Here is a 21,365-nt window from a genome sequence, read left to right on the forward strand (position 1 = left end):
CCACACTGATTTCAATTCATCTTGATTTCCCCACCCCCACCCCTTCCAGTGTTGTGTCAATTAACTTTAAAAAACTTTTGACAGCATTTTGGGCAATAATGTCCAAAATAGAGTTGATTTATATGAAGCTCAAGCCACTGTTCCTGCCAGGCAGTGCTACCCGCTCTGTCTTCCTGCAGTCTTCCATTGCCTTGGAGGGATTTCCCCAGCCTTTCTTCTGGAGGTCTTGCTCATTGAATATGCCAGGGAATGAACCAGGACATCCTGCATATAAAGCACACATTGTACCTTTGAGCAATGGCCCTGCATCTTTAATAGAGCAGGGAGGAGTCAAGAGCACAGGGCTAAGCAAATGAAGCTACATCTGCCAGGGCAGCGTGGCTGTGTAGGGGTGTGAAAATCTCCAGGTCTGAGACCCTAAGAAATCCTGTATTATTCTTCACGTGTTTAGACGTCTTGGGGAGGGGAACCTGCTCATTCACCTCATTGAAATGTGCCTTTTTTGTCTCACCCACATTCTTCACAGTCTGACTTCAGGAAGATGTGTTGGTTGTATCCTCCACTGCTTCCCTTTTACCCACCAGTCTCAGTGATGCACAATCCCTCAGGAGCTTCCCCTTTGTAAACTTGATGGACTGGTGACTGTGCAAGAGCCAGCATTACCAGTGGTAAAGCAGATTTATAATGGCTGCCAGCTGTAGAGCTTTGGTCTGTTTCCTTGGTCTTGCATCACTGCAAGATTGGCGAGGAGTGGTAGAATATCTTGTAGGCAGGCAAAAAGGTCCCAGGTTCAATCCCTTGCATCTCCAGCTAAAAGGAAGCAGTGGTAGGTGGTGTGAAAGACCACTGCCTGCAACCCTGGAGAATTGCTTCCAGTCTCAGTACCTTAATGGACCAGTCGTCTGATTCAGTGTAAGGTAGCTTCTTGTGTGTGTTCATTTCTTCACTGGTGTGTTGCATGAATCCTGTGGTTCTGATTTGTGCATAGACATCCCATGTGAAATCTGTCTTCAGCCTCCCTGCTCACCAGAGAGGACACAGTTATACTCATCTCTGATTCTTTCTATGTCATCCTTGTGTACATGAAGGAGCCCACGATGATCAACATACAAGGCTGGATGGCCGTGTTATTTACCGGATCATGGTTTTACTGAATAAGATGAGAAGTTCATTGTAGCACTGGCAGAGTGCTCTCCAGAGTTGAGGTCTGCTAGAGTTTTGTGGGCAGAGTGAGGATGCAGAAGCGTTTTAACAGTTTGGCTTTTCGGTTATTTATGAACTTAATCATCTTTCTGCATGAAAGGCACCCAAGGTGACGTACAACTAATAGAAAATCCTAATATACACCTCAATATTAATTTAAAAAATCAGCAGCAAAAAGCAGTAGTTGAAATACCCACAGATCAGTTCAAAATGCCTGAGAGAATGTGGAATGTTATTAGCAGGGCTTACGCAGAGTCGGAGCACTGGCACAACTACGTCAGTATTGTCTGCTGTGACTGCCAGTGACTCTTCAGGCTTCAGGCGTGGAATGGTCTTCCCTGGCACCTGGTACATGAGGTTTTTTAAAACTGAAGATGCCAGGAGTTAAATCTAGCTTCTTCTGCGTGCAAAGTAAGTGCTCTGTCATTGAGCCTTGGTTCTTTCCCATTCTTTCCCAGCATTCCATCAGTATTAGTAGTTAGTTCCAAAGCTGCTGTGCCACCATTGAGCACTGCCCTGAATCCTACAGGTTCAGACTGTGTAAATTATAACTGCACGTCTTGGGATGCTGCCACAGGGAAGAGCAGGCTTGCAACAGTCTTTTCACCATTCCATGACGTGAAATCCCTTACCTGTCAATCAGATTGTTAGATGGGCTGGTCCGTCTCGCCTGCCATAAGCTCATTAAATCTTAATGTTGAGTCAATACATTGAAATGTATTTTTTATGGGTCAATTTTCCTTCGATTGGTTGAAGCCCCTATGAAGCCTCTCACCCTTAGCCAATTGGAACACAGCCCTTCGGTAACAGTTCAATGACAGCTGTTTGTGCCGTGGCAATAAAAACTCTAGTAGACAAAACGACTGAGGCGCTTGGTACATTAGAAGTGTCACAGTCTTAAAATACTGCTGCAGAATCCGTGTCTCCTGCCTCAGAAGAGACAACTTTAGCTGTGGGGAGAGTTTTAGATTTCTATTCATGCCCAAACATACAGCTTAACGACTCAGGGCTTTTAAAGACATCACAGTTGTCTTTAATGTGAGCCGCTTGCTGCACCAGCAGCGCTCAGAAAGACAAAGCAAAACTCACAGCATTGGAAAACTGGAACTTTGATTTTGTCTCTCTCTGGTGGGGGGAGTTGGTGGATGTGACTGGAAAAACTGCATAAACGCTTTAAGGATGCATTTTTAAATGAAGGCTAATTTGCAGTTTTTACTTTCAGCACATTTACAAATTAAACATGCTCTGGAACAAAACATTACTGTTGATAGACTTCTGTTTACTGTTCTTAGTTTTCTTGCTCAATTTTTTTGAGTAGAGAAAATGGTGAAACTTTGGTTGAAGATGATGATAAACAGTTATTAAAAGGATACAATTCTTACTACATAACACATTAACTTTCAGTCTGGCTCCTTTACAGAGGTGGTCTGAGGGATGATATGCATCAGTCTTTTGTTGAGTCAGACCATTGACCCATTTAGCCTAGTCATAATAATGTTTGTCTCTTACGAAGTACTTTAGATCAGAGATCTTGCACATTATCTATGGTTTTTACAACAGCCCTGCAAAGGCAGTTTCTATATAAAGTGGGGAGAGCTGGGGTGGGGGAGAAAGCTTAGTCTGAGAGGGGAGTGATTTGCCTAAGGCAACCTAGAGGTAAGATTCTGAATCAAGAACTTCCCAGATCAAGTTATAGGTTTGTTTTCCGTTTGCAGATATGGTCTCTGGGACTGCTATATCAAGAATGGGATAGGGGGCAGGGGGAAATGTCAACCCTTTCTTCCCCTGCCGTTTTGCTCAATGCAAGGAGTCGTCCCAGCACTGTATGTGCACCTGCTGGAGAAAACTTACAGATGCCCTTATTTTTCCCCAGTGGGGATAAAAAAAGCTTTGGGGTAGCTTTTTGTAGTAAGAAAAATGATGGTGCTGGGGAGGGAAGAAATACACAAATACACAGACCATTCTCCTCCTTGATAAACTAATTCCAAAGGCTGCATTTGCGAAAGAATAAAAGTTGTTTAAAGTAAACACAAAAGAAACTAAAACATGTAATTGAGCCCTTAGAAGATAGAATCAGTGTGACACAACGGTGCTGACTGACAGCAGCCCTCCAGGGCTTTCCCAGCCCTGTTCCCTCTCATCTGTTGCTAACTGGGAACTTCTGAAGATAATTCCTGGGGTGCAGAAATGCAGGGCAGGTACTCTGCCACTGAGCTGTGGTCTTTCCCAAAGGCTCATCGTTTTACTTGGGTTGTGAACTTTGGGGCATCATATAAATCCATTGTCATTCTAAGGAAAAGTTTATCTCATGTGTTCCAGAGAGTAAGTAAGGGCCAGTGTAGGTGGTAACAGACGACAGTATTGAGTGTATGTTTGCATGCCAAGATGCTATCCTCTATTCCTGTCACTGTCTCAGTCCGTGTGTGCCTGAGAGTCTCTCTACACAAGACCTCTTACACTAGGATACTCAAGTGAACGGAGATGCAATGTTAGCCAGGAAGCATAGTTTAAAAAGACAGAGGCAAAGGCCTCCCAAAGGGGAAGTGAAATCAACAGAGCCTTGCAGGGAGGCGAAGAGGAAATTAACAAATCCTCTGAGCAGCAACCTTTAAGGGCTCTGTGGAGCGGGGGAATTGACAGAGCCTTTGCCTCCATCTTTTAAAACTATGCTTCCTGGCGAACGTTGAGTCTCTCTTCACTTGAGTGTCCTCATGTAAGATGTCTCGTGTACAGAGACTCTGAGCGTACACTATAAAGGCTCAGAAGTTCCCTGTTAGAATGATTAGCAGCATAATCTCCAAAGGGATTTTTCCCCTCTATAATTAAGACCTAGTATGGGATTTGGTTAATAGATCTCCAGTACAGTGGTAGCAGATTTCAGCAGTGGAGGCACATGGCATTGTCTTGAGAAGTTGAAACATCCGGTAAGAAGGGACCGTTCACAGGCCAGACCATGAACTGCATAAGCAAGAGCAATGGAAATCTGTTACACAGTTGCTGTAAAGGTTACAACTGGGAGGTGGAGAAGTTGCTATTTGTTACCTCTGTTAGCTTTGGTAACAGATATAAAACATTAAGTTCACTCTTTACAACAGTCTGCACTGATACACATAAAATTAACCACCATCACCTCCTCTCCTCTCTGTAATTAAGGAACTTTCCAGGAACAAACGTGAGCCTGAAGGGCCTCTAGAAACTCTTTTTGTTCTCCTCTCAAGATCTCTTTTCCCTGTTTTGTGTTTTGCACTCAGTCATTATCCCTCCTGTTCCACAGCTGCCTGCAGCTGTTTGCACTACCAAGTATCTGTTGTCCTGGGGGCAAGAGACGAGCACTCAAGTAGGCTTCTTTTTCTCCCCTTCTCCTCCTCCTCCTTGGAGCCAAAACTTGGGAGGCTTCGTAGCAGCCTGTATAAACAATTTGCCCCATGGCTGTTTTGTTCATATACACACACACACAGCTGAAGCGGCCAGTCCCATAATCTTCTGCAGAACTGGGGGGAGAGACCCCCCCCCTCTTTGCATAAACACAAGAGCCTCCTGTTTTGGCTCTATTGGACAAGCGAAACAGCCCCAGGGTATGTTGTTTCCACTCCACTTCTTTTTGCACTCCTAAAGCTCTCGCCTAGTCTCAGGCCTTCTGGCTGACAGGAGAAGTAGCGCTGGTAGATGCTAATTAGAATTTAAAAGTGTGATTCATGTATGATATGTTTTTTAAGAGAAAAGAGCTCTTCATATGCATTGCACAGTGGCACGCTCAAAAACTGTAGAGCACAAAAGCCTGACCACATGGAAAGCCATGGCTCCTTTGTGACTGTGGATGGAGCTGCAGTCCATTGAGCCAGGGGCTGATGTATTTATCATAGCCTTCCTCCTTGAGGAATGGAGACCTGCCCATTTCTCTTTCACCTTAGGTTTTGCAGATGGAAACTCCAATGCATGTGTGAAGCTCCCTCATTCGTCAAGACCAAGAGTCAAGGACTTGTGTGACTGAGTGGCAAGCTCCTTAGGCCATGTTTTTTTTAACATTCAGCCAGAAGCCAACAGGCAGGGTGTGAAAGTGCCGGGCTGCCTTGTTGTTTGTCCCCAGCATCTGCTATTCCGATGTATACTACCTCTGCATATGGAAGTTCCATTTTAGCTGTCATAGCTAATGTAATGTTTCTGTTGTGAATTTCTTTCAGTCCATCATTTAAAAAACATTTTAGACATTATCCTTTCTTAGAAGCCGTCTAAGCAAGTGCCCCATCACAGACCAGTGTACTCTGCTGAAATAAATGTCTCTGTGTTATGGCAGCCCAAACATGTGGGGACGAAATCAAAGCTAATGTGGAGCATTAGGGCCTATTTCTAAATATCTGATGCAGACTTGTGCATGGCAGTTATCAAAGAAGAGAGAGATGGTATTTGGGCCTGTTGTTGTTATTGCCTGTAGGAATGAGGGTAACAGGTTAATGACACAATCATAGGAGCTTGATTGGGCTAGAATGACTAGCCCAAGGTCACTCAGTAGGCTTCATGGATTTGAATCTAGTTCTTCCCAGTGACTCGACCACTATTTTAAAAATGGTTGTATGAAAGAGAGACCAGAAGAAGGCAAAACTCCTGTACTGTTAACTCCCATGAGGAAGAGGTGAGTACAGCAGGTACCTCTTCTCAGTCACCCCCTTGCCAAAATATCCTCTTGTCATCCTGTTTTTCCACTGATCACTATAGTTTTTTAAAACAAGGAGAAAGGAGGACACAGTTTTTAAAAATTCAGTAGTGAATATCATGCTGTAAGTATAAGATGACAGGTTAGTGTAGGATCTTCAGCTGAAAGCCAATGCTTTGGTAACTGGAGAGGGTCCATAGACGTGCCTGTATTCTGTTTATTCATCTTTGCCTTGTTTAGCAGCTCAGATGGAGGCAAAGAATAATGAAAAATAAAACAGACTTGGGAGAATTCCACTACTTAACCTGACTTCCTGCTAGCAGTTGTCGGTGTCCTCCTTAGCTTTTTCTTCTTTCTGTTCCTGAGTTGGTAAGGAAACAGGTTTTGGTTTCATGTTGCATTAAGTTGCAGGTGGGAAATTAATGGGGTTTGTTTTGATATTGGCATATAAGAGATTGTGTAGTGCAAGCTTCTCATAGAGCACATAAAGGCATCTGTTTATTAAAATGAATTCAGAATGTGGTTTCATTTTTAAGAATGTGGAAGATGTAATTTTAGAAGAGAGAGGGATGAAATGTCTTCTGGAGAGAGCACTGTCACCTGTAATTTAGACCTCTCTAATCGGCATGTGTTTGCAATAGATTCCATAGTTGCTTTTTGGTTATCAAGGCCGTGCGGTAGCTTGTCCCTGTGCAGTAGAGTCTCTTGGGGTGGGTGGCCCTTCTCAGAGTCTGCCAGAAGTGTGTCAGTGGAGTTCAGTAAGAATCAGGTCAAGATGTGCTGAAGAGGGTGGGGTTAGGAAGAGGCATACACTTTAATCAGTAATACAATGCAGAGAAACCACTATTTAGTGTCCCATGTACTTACCTATTTTTTTGCAGAGCTGGGGCTGAATTATGGTTTGATTATGTAGTGTGTGTTTTGGCCCAAATATTTATAAGTAAGAGCATCAGTTCCTGAATATGGAAAGTGTTACACAATTGCTTAGTTTTGTTGTTTTCTGAATTATGAGATCAAAATAACTATGGCAAAGCTTAACTTGGAGTTCCGGCATTTCCCATCTCCCACTGTATTCTGCCACACCCCACACACACAACTTGTAAAAGTTTCTCCATAGGATGTGGCCCAGAGATATGAAATTGGTAGAAACACCGCCCATTATATTTTGCTAGGGTTTCTTTGGATCCATCCTTATATCTCCAATAAAGATCTTGTTGAAAAATCTAGCATCTTCTATAATGAGGTTAAATTTCATGAGAATTCCATCTTGCAGTTATTGTGTGAGTTCTGATGTCAGGATATATATAAAACAAAATACTATTTTAAATATTTACGTCTCCCATTTAGGTCTGCAAACTAGCTTATGTATAATTTCTAAAGAAAGAGTTCAAAACCAAACTGTCAAAGGCAACCAAATTCCAGGTGTACACTATAGGATCTAATCTAAATCAAGCATCATCAAAAGAAACAGCAATTAAAATAGCACAACCAATTCTTTGTTAATATTCTCTCAGTTTTTGATAGCTAAACAGATTTGATCTGCCACCTAAAACTGCCTGTCCTTCCTTCTATTACGCTAATGGGGGGGGGGCTGTTCTTGTGAGTTGGGAGAATTAGCATTCAAGGAGATGCAACAAGAGAGGGTAACTGGGAAACCTCCACCTATGTATACCAGAAATATTCTCTTTGAGAACTCTCAAAAAAGCAGATGAATGTTCAATAGAAAAGGCTTTTTTATTAAAGAGACATAAAAGGCAATCAAGCAAGCACAAAACACACACTGTACATATACACGGCTAACCGAGAAAACGGGGGAAAGTGGGAGACCAGTTCAAGGTAGGGTGTTATTTACCAGTCCTGGGGAGGGGGAAGGTTCCTAGCAACAGCAGCGAAAACAACCAGCATTTCACAGGGAGAAGGAGAGAGGACTCAGACATATCTGACGCATGTGTATGGGTCCAGAATGAACATCTTCCCCATCTTCCTTTCAGCCATTTATTGACATTTCTTCCTTAAATTTTAGATTGTGAGCTCCTCAGGGTAAGGACCTGCCATTTTGTACTCAAGTGGTACGCATATTGATGGCACTACATTTGAAGGTGCAACTCTACGCAAGATTCAGTTAGACAAAATAGCTACAAATGCTGTGTTAGTTTTGGTCATTCAGAAAGATGTTTCAGGAGGGAAACACTTTATTCATTTTCATTTGACTGTTTAAAAGCTTAATTGTTTGGGTTCCTGTTGGGAATGTTGCCTCCTTTTTCTTTGCTGTGAGCAGGGGTGGCTGCATCCACCCAAAAGCCACAGCAGATGCTGGCCTGTCAGCCAACAAACTGGGAAGCAGGAAGAGCAGATCTCTTACCCCATCTCCCAGTAACAGATCCTGATTGCTGCACCTGGGAAATGTAGTCCATTGGGTGCCTGAATTCACTAGGGGAGGCAGGCTGAGAGCAATTAACTTCCTTCCTATCAGGGACTGGCACCCTATATAGTTTTGCCAGTCTATTAACACAAGTAGCAACCGCCTGTAGCATGAGGGGGTGTGAGGAGCAGGGAAGAGAATGTCTCTGCCTCTTGAATTTTCTAAACCAGACTGCTATACTCTAAGCCAACAAATGGATAATTAGCGTGCATTGTGTTTCCCATTCTTTTTTAATAGTCCCATTGAATGGAGCAAATGGGCATCAAGAATTTATTTTTTTCATTTTTTTGGAAACAAATTGGCACCCCTACTTTGTGAGCGGGAACCATCCTGCTTTCTCTCGAAGATGTATGTTCAGATTCTAGAGATGTAATTTTGTTAGTCTGTTAGCAAAGCCCACAGATTTCCAAGAAGCTGCAGGAATCATGTTCTTACTTCTAGCCTTTCAAGTCAATTTTTCAGTGTTCTCCAGGTAACTTTCTCCATGGAAGGAATTCCAAAAACATCCCTGCAATAGAGGATGTTTTGTTCACAAGCCAGCTCTCCCCCCCCCACCCCAAAAGCTAGCAATATTAAAACAAATGCAGCTCTGTGTTACAATTTCCAAATTTCACAATCCATTCCATTTAATTAGGAGCCGAGCATGAAAGCACGCACTGCAAATAAACAAGCAGAAACCCAGCAGAATTTCTGTCTACTCTTTGTGGTCCATAAATTTGCAGCTTCCCCGACTTTCGATAACGATGCTTCAGTGACCACCGATGCTGTCACAGATCAAATGTGCATCTCCCGCAAGTAATAGTCCTTGTCAGGGAGAAAATCTGAGCCACCATCTCCACACAGTTGTGCATCTTGATGATTTAAGTAATTTATTGTCCTTTTTTATTTAACATTGTAATTAACATGATAAATAAGTGCAAGGGTATTGTTTGAAATCTAATATACAGTTAAGCCCAATTAATTAATTGGCCTTCAGTGATTGGGAGCAGAATGATGTTCTCTGAATTTTTTTTTAATGTGAAGAGATAGTTTGTTTTAATGAAAAATGTGCTACTAAATAGCTTTATTTTTTCCGCCACCACAAAACTTCTAATTCTTTTGTCTTCTCAAGCCAAGAAAGACTTGGAAGCATCAACACCCAGAATGCCTCACAAGCGATGGTATCAAGCATTTAAAATGCTGTAGTATCCTAAAAAACCATTCATTTGGAAATGGTGTTTTAGGGTACTAAAAGCAGCAGTTTCCAAACTGCCTTTTAGAGACCTCTGAGGTTCTTTGAACATTTATTGTGGTTCCTTAAAGAGCTTCCCCAAAAGGCAGCAAGGCCACCACTACTGATTGTCCCCTTTAGTGTGCACTGTTGGATGCACACTAGGTTCTAGGTTCACGCTCGTACTTTGGGTATCATTGAAGCCCTCAAGGTCGGGCCTGTGCTTTGCATATACTGTATGTCAGGGGTCATTTCGTAGAAAAAGAGCTGGAGGAACTCATTAGCATAACTCATTAGCATATGCCACGCCTCTTGCCATCACCGGAAGTGTCATTAGTATAACTGATTTGCATATGCCACACCCCCTGACATCACCTATTCTGGCTGTTTTGGACCCAATCCTGGCCATTCAGGGCCAAAATTGGGCCCAATATGGCAAAAAGGGGCTGAAAATGGCTGAAAAGGGGCCCAAAGTGTTCAAGATCAGGCCGCTGATGGATGGGGCCACCTGACATGTGACCTCTTTGGGGAACTGCCGGAACTGCGTTCCTGTGCGTTCCCTCTCGAAATGAGCCCTGCTGTATGTTCCCGAGAAGATGTCCTCAGGTTGTCTGCAATGTGCAAGACACGGGGAATGTACAGGGGGAATCCTCTGTGGATTAACAGACCTCGGAAAGCAGGAAGCTTGAGATCACTGTGTTGTCCACTTTGATGTGCTCAGAAGACTCTTTGTTGCCAATGGACATGCCCCATCCCTTCCTAATCAAGGTGTGAGGGCTTTAGTTTTGAACTCACACATGGAACTGCCTTCTCTGGTATCAGACCATTGGTCCATCAAGGTCAATATTGTCTGCTCAGACTGGCAGTGCTTCTCTTGAGTCTCAGGTTAGAGGTCTTTCTCATCACCGACTATTTGATTCTTTTTAAAATGGAGATTGCAGAAATTGACTCCAAGACCTTCTGCCTGCAAAGCAGATGCTCTACTTACTTCACCATGGCCTCCTCAAACTAATTTATTTAAATATTTACACCCAGCCTTTCCCCAGGGATTCAGGGTTGCTGGTGCCGGTCAGTAATCCAGCTAGTGCCGTTGGGACTAACCGAAGCTTCCAAATCCTCCCCAGAATCAGTTTTGAAATGAAATCAGAAAGCTGTATTTGGCTGGTACTCCTAGCACAAGCTGTGAAGAATATTTCTGACTCCTATAGCATTAAATCCTAACTTGTAAAAACATGTAAATTACATGCAAATAACTTCTATATGTTGTGCTAACCTACATTTTGAACTCTTTTTTTTTTTTATAAATTTTTTTTATTTTTCATAACTACAAAACACTACACAGCACTACACAAGACTATCACAAGGAAAGGGGAGAGGGAAGGGACAAAGGGGGGTGAAAAAAGAAAAAAAGAAAAAGGGGGGGAATGAACTACAAACACTAAACACTACACTTCAATGTTTCCCTTCATACTGTCATAATACAAAAATAGCTCCATAGGATAATGATGGAGTGGTTAATCATACAGAGAATAAACATTTCAAATTCTGATTAAACTTTCCTCCCCCTTCTAGGTCCCGGACGCAGTTCTCTCTGTGCAACCGCTGTTGCGGTGCTCTCCTCCTCCCCCCCCCCTCCGGCTCCTCCTTTTCTTCGTTCTCGGTGCAGCAGAGTTCTGGGTTTTTATTCTCAAAATCCTTTAGTTGATCTTCTGATAATATCTTATAGGCCTGATCTTTATAGCTGAACCATATTCCTTCCGGGAATAACCATTTGTACTTTATTCCATGGTCCCTCAGAAGAGCTGCAAACTTTTTATATTTAAAACGCCGTTTCCGGACTAGAAATGGAACGTCCTTCAAAATCTTGACTTTCAAACCCATAAAGTCCAAATCCGCATTGTGTGAGTTATATAGGATGGTGTCCCGAATCTTTTTAGATGAAAAGTCAATAATGATCTCACGAGGCAACTGTCGCTTTGTTGCATATTTTGAAGAAGCCCGACGGACCTCCAAAATGGCGCTTTTAACCTCTTCTTTAGTCGTCCTCGCGGGTATCGCCAATAGTTCCGAGACCACCTCCCACAGATCCTCTTTTTCCTCCTCTTTCACCATTGGAGACGCAAAATTGTCTGCGTTCGTTCCATCTGTAGCCCGATCAGCTGGTTCTCAACCAGCTTCAGCTCCTTTTTTGTAGCCTTCACAAGTGACGCACTTTCCAGAGCAGACTTCTCTGCCCCCCCCCCGCTGCTGCCTTAATGGTTTTCACTTCGCTTTCAATTAAGCCCACCCTTTGATCAGTTTCGTTCAGCTTGTCAACAAAGGGTTTTATGGCTTCCACCACCGCCCTGCGCACCAACTCTTCGAGCGACTCCCCCTTCAAGGTAGCCGAGATTGACTTACCGAGAGCGGGACTTTGCTTCTTTGCTGCCATTTTGGGGGGGGGGGGGCACCAACAAAATTCTGGAACTCAACGAAGGGGAAGAACGAGTCTTCTTCAGATCAACCTCTCCTTCACAAACGCTTGTAGAACAGAAGGGATTCGCTTGTTTACGGGCTTCCGCCTGTTTCTTTTATTTGCCGTTTCTCGTTGCCCGGCGGCACTCGAGGCGCCGCGCACGTCTGCCGGCCTCCATAGGGACAAACGGGCAATTCCCCCCCCCCGCATTGATTTCAGGGAGTTCTTCCCGCCGCGTCCCGGACCCTGGCTCCCTCCCTGGGAGTCCTGGGGGCTAATCCTTGCGGATCAGCCGCCCGGTCAGGGTGCCCGGTCGTTTCCTCCCAGACCAGCCGAGAGGAGCGTCCGGCATGGCTGAGAAAACGAAACCGAATCGCCCATTTTGAACTCTTGGTGCTGAATAGCTGGGGGTGGGTGGGATTTTAATTGCTTCATCTTCACAGAGGAAAAGCACTTTTAAAAGTGCAGTAGGTATGTTGGGTTGACTTTTTTGGCATTATGATTTTGTTCCCTTTTCACATACGTACACAGGCACACACAAACAATCTTGCCACTTAATTACACCTCACACCATAACCCTGTTTTAAGATACATACATAAATCACACATGTACACACTTACGGTATAAATTTTATCTTTAACTTCTGGTTAAGAAGGTCGATAAACTCGTGTTTATGGAGTGAGGGGAGAGCACATGAGCCCTGATAAGGTGCCAGATAGTTACCCAGGTTCACATCAGTAGTTGATCTGTTTCCATGAGTGGCCATTCAGATGTTTCAGAAGGCCTAGAGCAGGGGCTCAGGAGCCAAAGCCTCCCCTATTGTGCCCCACTCAGCAACTGGTTTTCAGAAGTATACTGCCTCTAAACATGAAGGTTTCATTTGGTCATCATAGTTAATAGCCATTAATGGACCTAATCCATGAATTTTTCTAACCTTGTTTTAGAATAGGTCAATACTACTGGAGCAAGAATAGATGACAGTTTTGTAGTGTTCTCTGGTGGACTATCCTTTGCTTCTAAGTCTCTTTCAGTGCCCAGAGCCTTTAAATAGTTTGCTTCTGGCTGAACATGGCCTAGAAATTCCAGAGTAAAAGAGATAAGTACAGGAGAACTCTAGGGAAAAAGAAAAAAAAGATACTGATTAACTTTTATCTGATCCAAGAAGATCGTCTCAGTGTCCTACTTTGTCTCTTGCGTCTTACACATCAGGAATCCAAAGTGGTTCCTATGAGCGCATTTTGTTGTTGTAGGCCACTGCTGCGAAAGCATCATCCTCATCGTCATTATTTTGGGCCTCAGCAGGGTATCTTAGCAACAGCAGGATGCTGATCTTCTGTCCAGTCTCTCCAGATACGTACAGGCAGCAGCAGCAGCAAAGTAAAGACAGAACTGCGTGTTACTAGAGCTGCAGGCTTGCTGCTGAATACAGCACTCCGTGCTGTGCTCTCCCCCCAAACCCATGATGTTCAGCCTCTCTTATCTTGTGATCTTTTCCCTCTGACCTCAAGCTGTCGCTAGACAGCAGAGATGTGGAATGCATGAAATGCTTTTGTGTTGTGGTGGGAACTTAACACAGGGGTGCCATTTTGGGTGGCAAACCCATGCCTCTGGTAACATGTAGATCTACCCTTAATGCTGGTGTTACTTTGCTGCTCCTACAGTGGCAACCGTGTGTCTCCAGCGTCTATTGCATTTTTAAAAAACCTCAGTCTTCCATTTTATCCCTACAATAATCCTGTATGATAATTTAGGCCAAGTGACTGGGCCTAGGTCTAGTGAACTTCATGGCTTGAAAACTGATTTGAACCTGACCCTCTCTGGACTATTACAAAACAAAACACTTAGCATGTAGTTCTGCCTTCAAGAAGAGACTAGGGCTTGCTGTGTAGAGTGGCAGCGTGTTGACCCCAGGCATCTGAGGAACAGCAGGATAGAAAAACAACCCAGCATGTTGTTGAGATGCCAAGGGAATGAATAAGTCATTGAAAGACATTCATAAATCCTCCTGTTAGTGAGTGATGTCTTCTCATATGGGTGTGAGCAGCACCTTTGTCAGGGTAGACTGATTTGATTTGGGTTTCTGTATTGGCTTTGGTCATGATAATGGCTAGCAATGTTTATATTTTGCGTTACCTTTTTTAAAAAAAAATCTACACTCCTACTTATGACTGGAATTCTGCTGTTGCATGCTCTTAATTTTTGTTTTATTTGAGTCTTCAACTCTGTTCCCCGATAAGAGCCTCTGGAAATGTTCTTTGATGGCAAAACACGCACGGAGGTAGAAAGGACCCTTTAGTGGGGGTGAGGGTGCTGAATCTGGTGAAGTTGTACCTTGCCCTCTGGGGCGATAAGCAGGTCTTTGGGGAGAGGTTTATCCTCTTCTGCCAACTCATCATTGTGCTTGATAGTAGAGAAGGGATTTATGCAATGTGCAGTGTTCTCGCAAGACAACGTGTCCCCCTCACCCCGAATATTTTAATTTTTTAAAATCTTGCTACATTGTTTTAATTGTAAGCTGCCTCAAGCAAGAATCAAAAGAGGTGGCATAGAAATGCCACCTTTTTAAAAATTCTGAATTCAGAATTTTAAACATTCTGAAAGAATAGGATGCTTTCCCTTAGAGTGAGACTACCAATGCTGAATTTCTGCTGAGAGGGGAGAGGAGGAAGCTGAATCTCCCTGCTCCAGAGGCAAGATCAGTCTCTGTGCATTTACTTCATTCTCTAGGGCACACATTCCTGTTCCTTGCTCTGAAGCCCTTTGATGATGATGATCATTTCAGAGTAAATGGCAAGCCCCAGACACCTCTGTTTGCCACAAAGGAGTCAACTAACTTTGCTTTTTCTTTTTTAAAAAAAAGCAGAGATGTTTTGTGGGTTGCTTGGTGGCTGTGAAAAAATTATTATTCCTTCCATTCCCCTCCCCTGCTGGCAAAAAGATCAGTTGGAGCGGCAAGGTAATGGGGGGTGGTTTAGGAGCACTAGGGACAAGGGGTAGCCCCGAGGTAGCTATGGCTTTGATCCCTGCCAGCCACTCCTGCACTCCCAATAGTGGGCAGAGAATGTGGCATGCCGGTAAGTGCATAGATAAAGGACCAGAGAGACAGGAATATCTTTGCTTAGACAGTTGCAGCCTGACGTATGCCAAATGTAGCTCCAGGATCATGGTTTCTCACAGAAGCAGTATGCATATTTTAACAACTGGAGAAATTGTGTCCTTTTTTATTTTGGGTAGTGGGCACTGGAGGTTAGGGGGTTGGGAAAAGCAGCCTGACATAGGTATTCATTTGGATGTGGTGTGCAGGTTAAATATAACGTATGATCCACTGCTCCTTTCATTGCTTCCAATTAAACCTTGCTTGTTAGTTTAACCTCTAGGTAATCCCATCAAACAACGGATGTCAAGGCAACACTGCCCACAGTGGCTTTGGATGAGTGGCCATTAATTTTAATTGCCTTGATATTAAAGATTAAGAAGTAGGGGGACTAGCAGGGTGGAAACGATCCGATGTCAAGCAAATCCATTCGCTGAGCCTTCCCCAGGCTGCGGGGATATTAAAATTTTACTGTGAGAATTAAACAAGCCTTTATTAGTGATGGCTATTGTTTGATTGGTCCAGAGGTGTGCATAAACACCCGATTCTTATATATCCACGGACAATACGGTTGACGTATAGAGATTCTGCAATTATGAAACTGTTAATAAAGCCATAATTGGATTGTCCACAGTAATTATTTGCTAGGTTTCATTAATGTATTATTGCTTCCTGACTGACAAGGTAATATTAAGTGCAATATATACAATACACCAGCACATTGTCTTGGGAATGCAGCATGTGAAAAGATGCACCTTCACTTACTGAATTTCCAGCTGGGGGGTGGCTTTCATTAATGTGTTAAATGCCACAATTTTGGAGCTAAGAAAGAACTGGCCTTCTTTTTAATCCATATCATTAGAGTGCCCCAATCCTGGCTTTTAAACTACTTTCTAGCTGCCCTGTAGAATATCAGGATTGTTTAAAAGCCAGATGGTTGAGTATATACTAGGGTACATCTGCCGAGAAATTCTCTTAATTCAAATGGCACTCATTGTGATGCAGGGCAGTATGATGTCTAACAAAGCCCAACTCTGACATCTTTCTTGGACCTTTTTGGAGGTGGGTGGACTTGATATACTCCTGTCAAAAAGCATAGCATGAGTGTCACCTGTTCCTCTGTTTACATTGAAGGCTCAAAGCTATTTTTTGCCTGTGATGCATTGTTCCTAAGCATATGGCATCAAGCTGATACCTACATAGGTTAGCTTAACAAAGGCTGCTTATAGACTCTGAGATTTACCTGTTCCCCTTTAGTGCCTGCCATGCCTCAGGTGGAGTGAGCCACCTTATGCTGCCACCACTCTGGGATTTAGGGTCCCTTGGGAAGGCCCAGAGTACCCTCCCAACCCTTCTGACATCCGTAGCTTGGCTAATAAACAGGTGTGAGGACCCAGCAGAGTAACAACGAACAAAACGGTTTATTTACAAGGAGGTCAGTTAACCAAACAACAAGCAAACAAGCAAGGTGCATTACCAACAATAGATGGGTGAAAGCAAAATAAACAAAAGGCCCTAGTGCCACTGAATTCACTGTCCCTCTGTCTGCCAGGCCTGTCTTCTCGCCCTACCTGGATGAGGGCCTCTCTCCCTAGCAGAAACCTCCTCTGACCTGCTCCCTGGGAGAAAGAACACAGGCTTTTTCCCTTTCAGACTTGTATAGCACTAGCCCCCTGTGTGTGTTCTGATTGGCCAAAAGGGTGCCAAAACAGCCCAGGGGCTTCTGGGAATTGTATGCAGGCCTAGTCCCACAGCTAACAGGCTTCTGAGGCCTTGCTAGGCCTTCCTGGCACAGCCAGATCATGACAGTGCCTAGCTGTCCTGCTGTGACATCAGAGCAGCTAAACTAATGGTATCCAGAGGGGGACATGCAGAGGGACCTCTGTTTGCCTAATGTCAAGACAGGTCAGCCACTCACAGTTGGATGATGCTGGCAGATTATGAATATTCCAGAATCAAATGCTGAGGGGAGCAGTTCTGAACAGTGAATTGCTTAAGTGGAAACCCACAGCATCTCGGTCTTGGCAACGTTGAGAGTTAGAATGGTCCAGTGGAGAGAATGCCACAGCCTTGCTAAACTAGGTATTTGTGTATAAAAACTTTCAAATGCATTGAACTTCTGACGTACACGATAAAATTCCAGCACCACCTTAATCTGAGTCTGCTTGGCCTTCTCCTGAAGTGCTGTGATGTTGTGGATTTGGAAGGTACCACTTGAAGGGTGGGGGAAAGCTAAAGTAATAGACTATGTTTGGGGAATATGTAATCTTTCAGCTGTCAGAGCTCTGCCCCTCTTAATGCACTTCCTACCAACACTGCATTGGAAAATCACTGTTTTGGAGAACCATTAGTCAGTTTGTGACATCACCCGGAATTAAACCAATCCTTACCTTCAACTCATACCTAGAACCAAAAATCAAATGCCACCATATGTGCAGACTTGGAAGGAAGGTGTCAAAAACAAACATGTGTCTGTATATATTGTCGAAGGCTTTCACAGCCAGAGAACGATGGTTGTTGTGGATTTTCCGGGCTGTATAGCCATGGTCTTGGCGTTGTAGTTCCTAACATTTCACCAGCAGCTGTGACTGGCCATCTTCAGAGGTGTAGCGCCAAAAGACAGAGATCTCTGTGTCAGTGATCTCTCAGAGACAGAGATCTCTCAGTGGTGACACTGAGAGATCTCTGTCTTTTGGCGCTACACCTCTGAAGATGCCAGTCACAGCTGCCGGCGAAACGTCAGGAACTACAATGCCAAGACCACAGCTATACAGCCCGGAAAATCCACAACCATGTGTTTGTATATTCGATCAGCAACCAGCACTCTGCCCCCTGCTTCTCTCTAGCTGTCTTGCTAGCCACCTTCCCACCATTTGGGTAGATATTTCACTAGTAAATAATTCTGGTGATCTCCTAAATTACAAATGCAGTAAACGTGCCTGGTCAAGGACTTTTCTTTCATGTTAGAATGGTGCCCTGGTATTGATGCAAGAGCACCCAGCCTTGCCTGCTGGTGAGAGGGGGAGTCTTTCCTAGTTATTTACTACAGTTATTAATTACAAATGTTCTCCTAATGGCCAAGACTGGAAATAGTTTCTGCATGCGGTTTTCCCATAGGCTTTGTTTCATGACCTTCGGGTGGGTTAATAGGTAGAGCTTTAGAAGCTGGCTTGGCAGAGGCACAGCCATCTTCAAAGAGCGATGACAAAGCAGCATTTCATCCATTTATTGATTTATTTTAGGCCTCTCGTTTTCACAGCAGACCAAGCTCTGTTCTGTTGGCAGGACTACCAAAGTTGTTCCAGCCCCCCAAACAAAGAACAGTTGCATCATTCTCCCCTAAATTCCCTGGTTCTCTCCCCAGCCTAGCTTTTATTGCCTCTCTTCAGATCTCAGACCTAATGGCCTTTTCCTTGGCAAAGGCTTTGCTTCATTTGTGTGTACTGTCTTCATGGGAGGTTCAAGATCCGCTGCAGGTATGAAAATGTAGCCTTAAGAGCTAGAAGCTGAATGGAACCTCTACAGGGAGAGCAGGGAGCATCCAGGCAGCCTTCACTCATCCACAAAGCCATTTCCGGCTGAGAGCCTTCTCTGTCCCTCTTCCTGTTGGGGGCTATCAGAGGGAGGAAAAGAAGGAATAATGATGATTGCGCTTATATAATGCTCTTCTAGACAGATTAATGCCCCACTCAGAGTGGTGAACAAAGTCAGTGTTGTTGTTATCCCCACAATGCAGCTGGGGAGCTGGGGCTGGAAGGAGTGGCTTATCCTGAAGCAGTAGTGGGATTCAAACCACCAGAGTGCTGATTCACAGCCCAATCACTTAACCCAGGGGTGGGCAAATTGCGGCCCGCGGGCCACATGCGGCCCGCTACAGAGTTTTTTGTGGCCCGCCAAGACAGTCAGAAAAATCCGCCTTGAACCGAGATTTCCTTCCCGTGCGCGACCGAAGATTCGTCTCGTATTTTCCACTAGGACGGCTAGTGGATGTGCTTGCAACTATAGATGATATGAAATTAGCACAATAAATAAATTGAATAAAACTACCACTATTTTATTTAATTTATATTTATTGATTTTTATGATACAATTTATACATTTTCTGAAATGCAAAGTTAACTAATGAATGCAATCATTTTAAAAGGTACGGCCCTCCGCTAACCTCCGCTCCCACAAAGTGGCCCCCGAGCCAAAACAATTGCCCACCCCTGACTTAACCACTATGCTACAGCAGTAGCTAGGCACTACTCTCATGATGTATGGATCAACGTCCAACTAAGAGCGTTTCCTTCCAGTTTCCAAAGGCCATAAAATTTATGGCAGGAGGTAAGAAGTATTCCTCCATCAACATTAGCTGAGAACTCTCTGCCTTCCTTTTGCATCTCTAGTTTTAACTGTCATTTGTAGTTTTGATGCTGCTTTGTAAACCAATGATTGTAGGAAATCAAATGTTCAGAGGCAGCATATCTTCGTATGCTGACAACAAAAGGGACGTGCCTGTTGTCTTCATAGTTCACACCTCGTTTGTGAGTTTCCCAGAGGCATTTAACTGGTGACTGCTGGAAAAAGAATGATCACTGGATCAGACTTTTTCAGGTAGGTAGCCATGTAGAAGAGTAAGATCTGGGACCAGTAGCACCTTAAACTCCAACTAGATTTCCAGGGTATGAGCTTTTAAGGGTCAAAGCTCCCTTCATTAGACCTTCTTACTGCTTGTGGTTTTGCATTACTTCTAGAACTGTCAATCATTTAAAGGCGTTTTAGCTGATAAACTACTTTTTAACTGATCAATAGATTAAATTTAAATAAACCTGTGGATTACCACAATGCCAATGGAGAAACCTGTGGAGCGTGGTTGCTGCAAAACCCTGCCTCACTCTGATCAGGCCAGAAATAAGAGCACTCAGAGCACCTTTTCCATTTTATTTGTATACTTTCTTTTCTTTGACAGGTATCTAACTGGTTTGGCAACAAGAGAATCAGGTACAAGAAGAACATAGGGAAATTTCAGGAAGAAGCCAACCTCTACGCAGCAAAAACAGCAGTGACTGCAGCACACGCCGTGGCAGCAGCCGTCCAAAACAACCAGACAAACTCTCCCACCACACCAAACTCTGGTACGTGCCAGCGTCTTTGCCTTGGCATGGCCTAGTTTACACCTGGCAAGCAGAACAGGGAGGAGAATTTCTTTTCACAGAACAGTAAGAGCAGGTCTTTCTTAGCTCCTTCATCGGATCTGTTTGGGGGTGGAATTTCCCTAAGGAGCACCCTTCAGTGGCCCAGCAGGGCTACCTCACTAGGTCTGTTATGCCAAATACGATGAACGATCCCTTAAAAGAATCCATAGTTACCAATCAAAGATTTGACTCACTAGTGCAAATGACCTCAAGAAATTCAGCCCCTCTGCTTTTTGTTCCTTAGCATTCTACAGCTGATGTGCTCATGCTGAGCAGTTAGAATGTTTGTAAACTTTCTGTGCTTGGGGAAGGAACCAAAAAGGCTATTAAGACAGACAAAGCCAAGTGCAGACTTGGATAATTATTGCTGGAACACTCTCTTGTCTCAGAAGGGCAACATGGAAAATTGTTCACACCTGAGTCTGCCCTTGGCACCGTGGGGTCCATGTTTTTTGACCTTCTTCCTTTGCCCCAGTTTTTCTTATGAATAATTATGTCCTTTATGTCCGTATTACTTTTGTCCCACTTTTCCTCCAAGGAGCTCAGAACATCCTCTTTGGTTCACCCCTTCTCCATCTTGTCTTGTATTTTATTCTAGATATTTATACCCTGCTTTTCACTCCAATGGGGAACCAATATGGTTCTCAATATTTTTCTCCCAATTTTTATTTTATCTTCATAATAGCTCTATGAGATAGCTTAGGCTGAGAGTAACTGGCTGAAAGTCATCCAGTGAGCTACCAAGCAAAGTGGGAATTTGAACCTGCAATCCTAGTCCAACATTCTAACCACTACACCACACAATATCTTTATGAGGCAAGCTGAGAAAGAAAGATGAGCCCAAGGTGAGCTCCATGGCTAAAAGGGAGATTTGAACCTAGGGCTCCTAGGCAAACTGCTAGCCCACACTGGCTCTCATGTCGCTGATGAAACCAGTATGGCTGCGTGGTAACAGAGCAGTCAACTAATAATTTTTGAAGCTATGTTCCTAGGAGCCCTGGGTTGTCTCAGAAGCATAGTGGGTTCCTCAGTGAGAAGATCTGAAATGGCAGGCAAGTGATCCTGAGACACCTTCGCGGTTCACTATTTTCCACCAGTACCAATTTTGTGTAGTTGGAGAAAAGAGTTGGCTGAGTTTGTAGGGTATGTGTT

At 43.8% G+C, this 21,365-nt stretch overlaps 1 protein-coding gene across 3 annotated transcripts in view; it reads left to right on the forward strand.

Moving 5' to 3' along the window:
- The window catches only part of PBX3 (PBX homeobox 3), a 238,658-nt gene that overhangs the window by 203,386 nt on the left and 13,907 nt on the right, over positions 1-21,365 (forward strand). For all 3 annotated transcript variants that reach the window (XM_054997532.1, XM_054997534.1, XM_054997533.1), the window contains exon 6: positions 19,988-20,153. In XM_054997532.1, the coding sequence (XP_054853507.1) occupies positions 19,988-20,153 (166 nt within the window). The remainder of the gene's footprint in view (positions 1-19,987; positions 20,154-21,365) is intronic.

The sequence above is a fragment of the Eublepharis macularius genome, chromosome 14 (genome assembly GCF_028583425.1).
Source record: "Eublepharis macularius isolate TG4126 chromosome 14, MPM_Emac_v1.0, whole genome shotgun sequence".
In the NCBI taxonomy this organism is placed as follows: domain Eukaryota; kingdom Metazoa; phylum Chordata; class Lepidosauria; order Squamata; family Eublepharidae; genus Eublepharis; species Eublepharis macularius.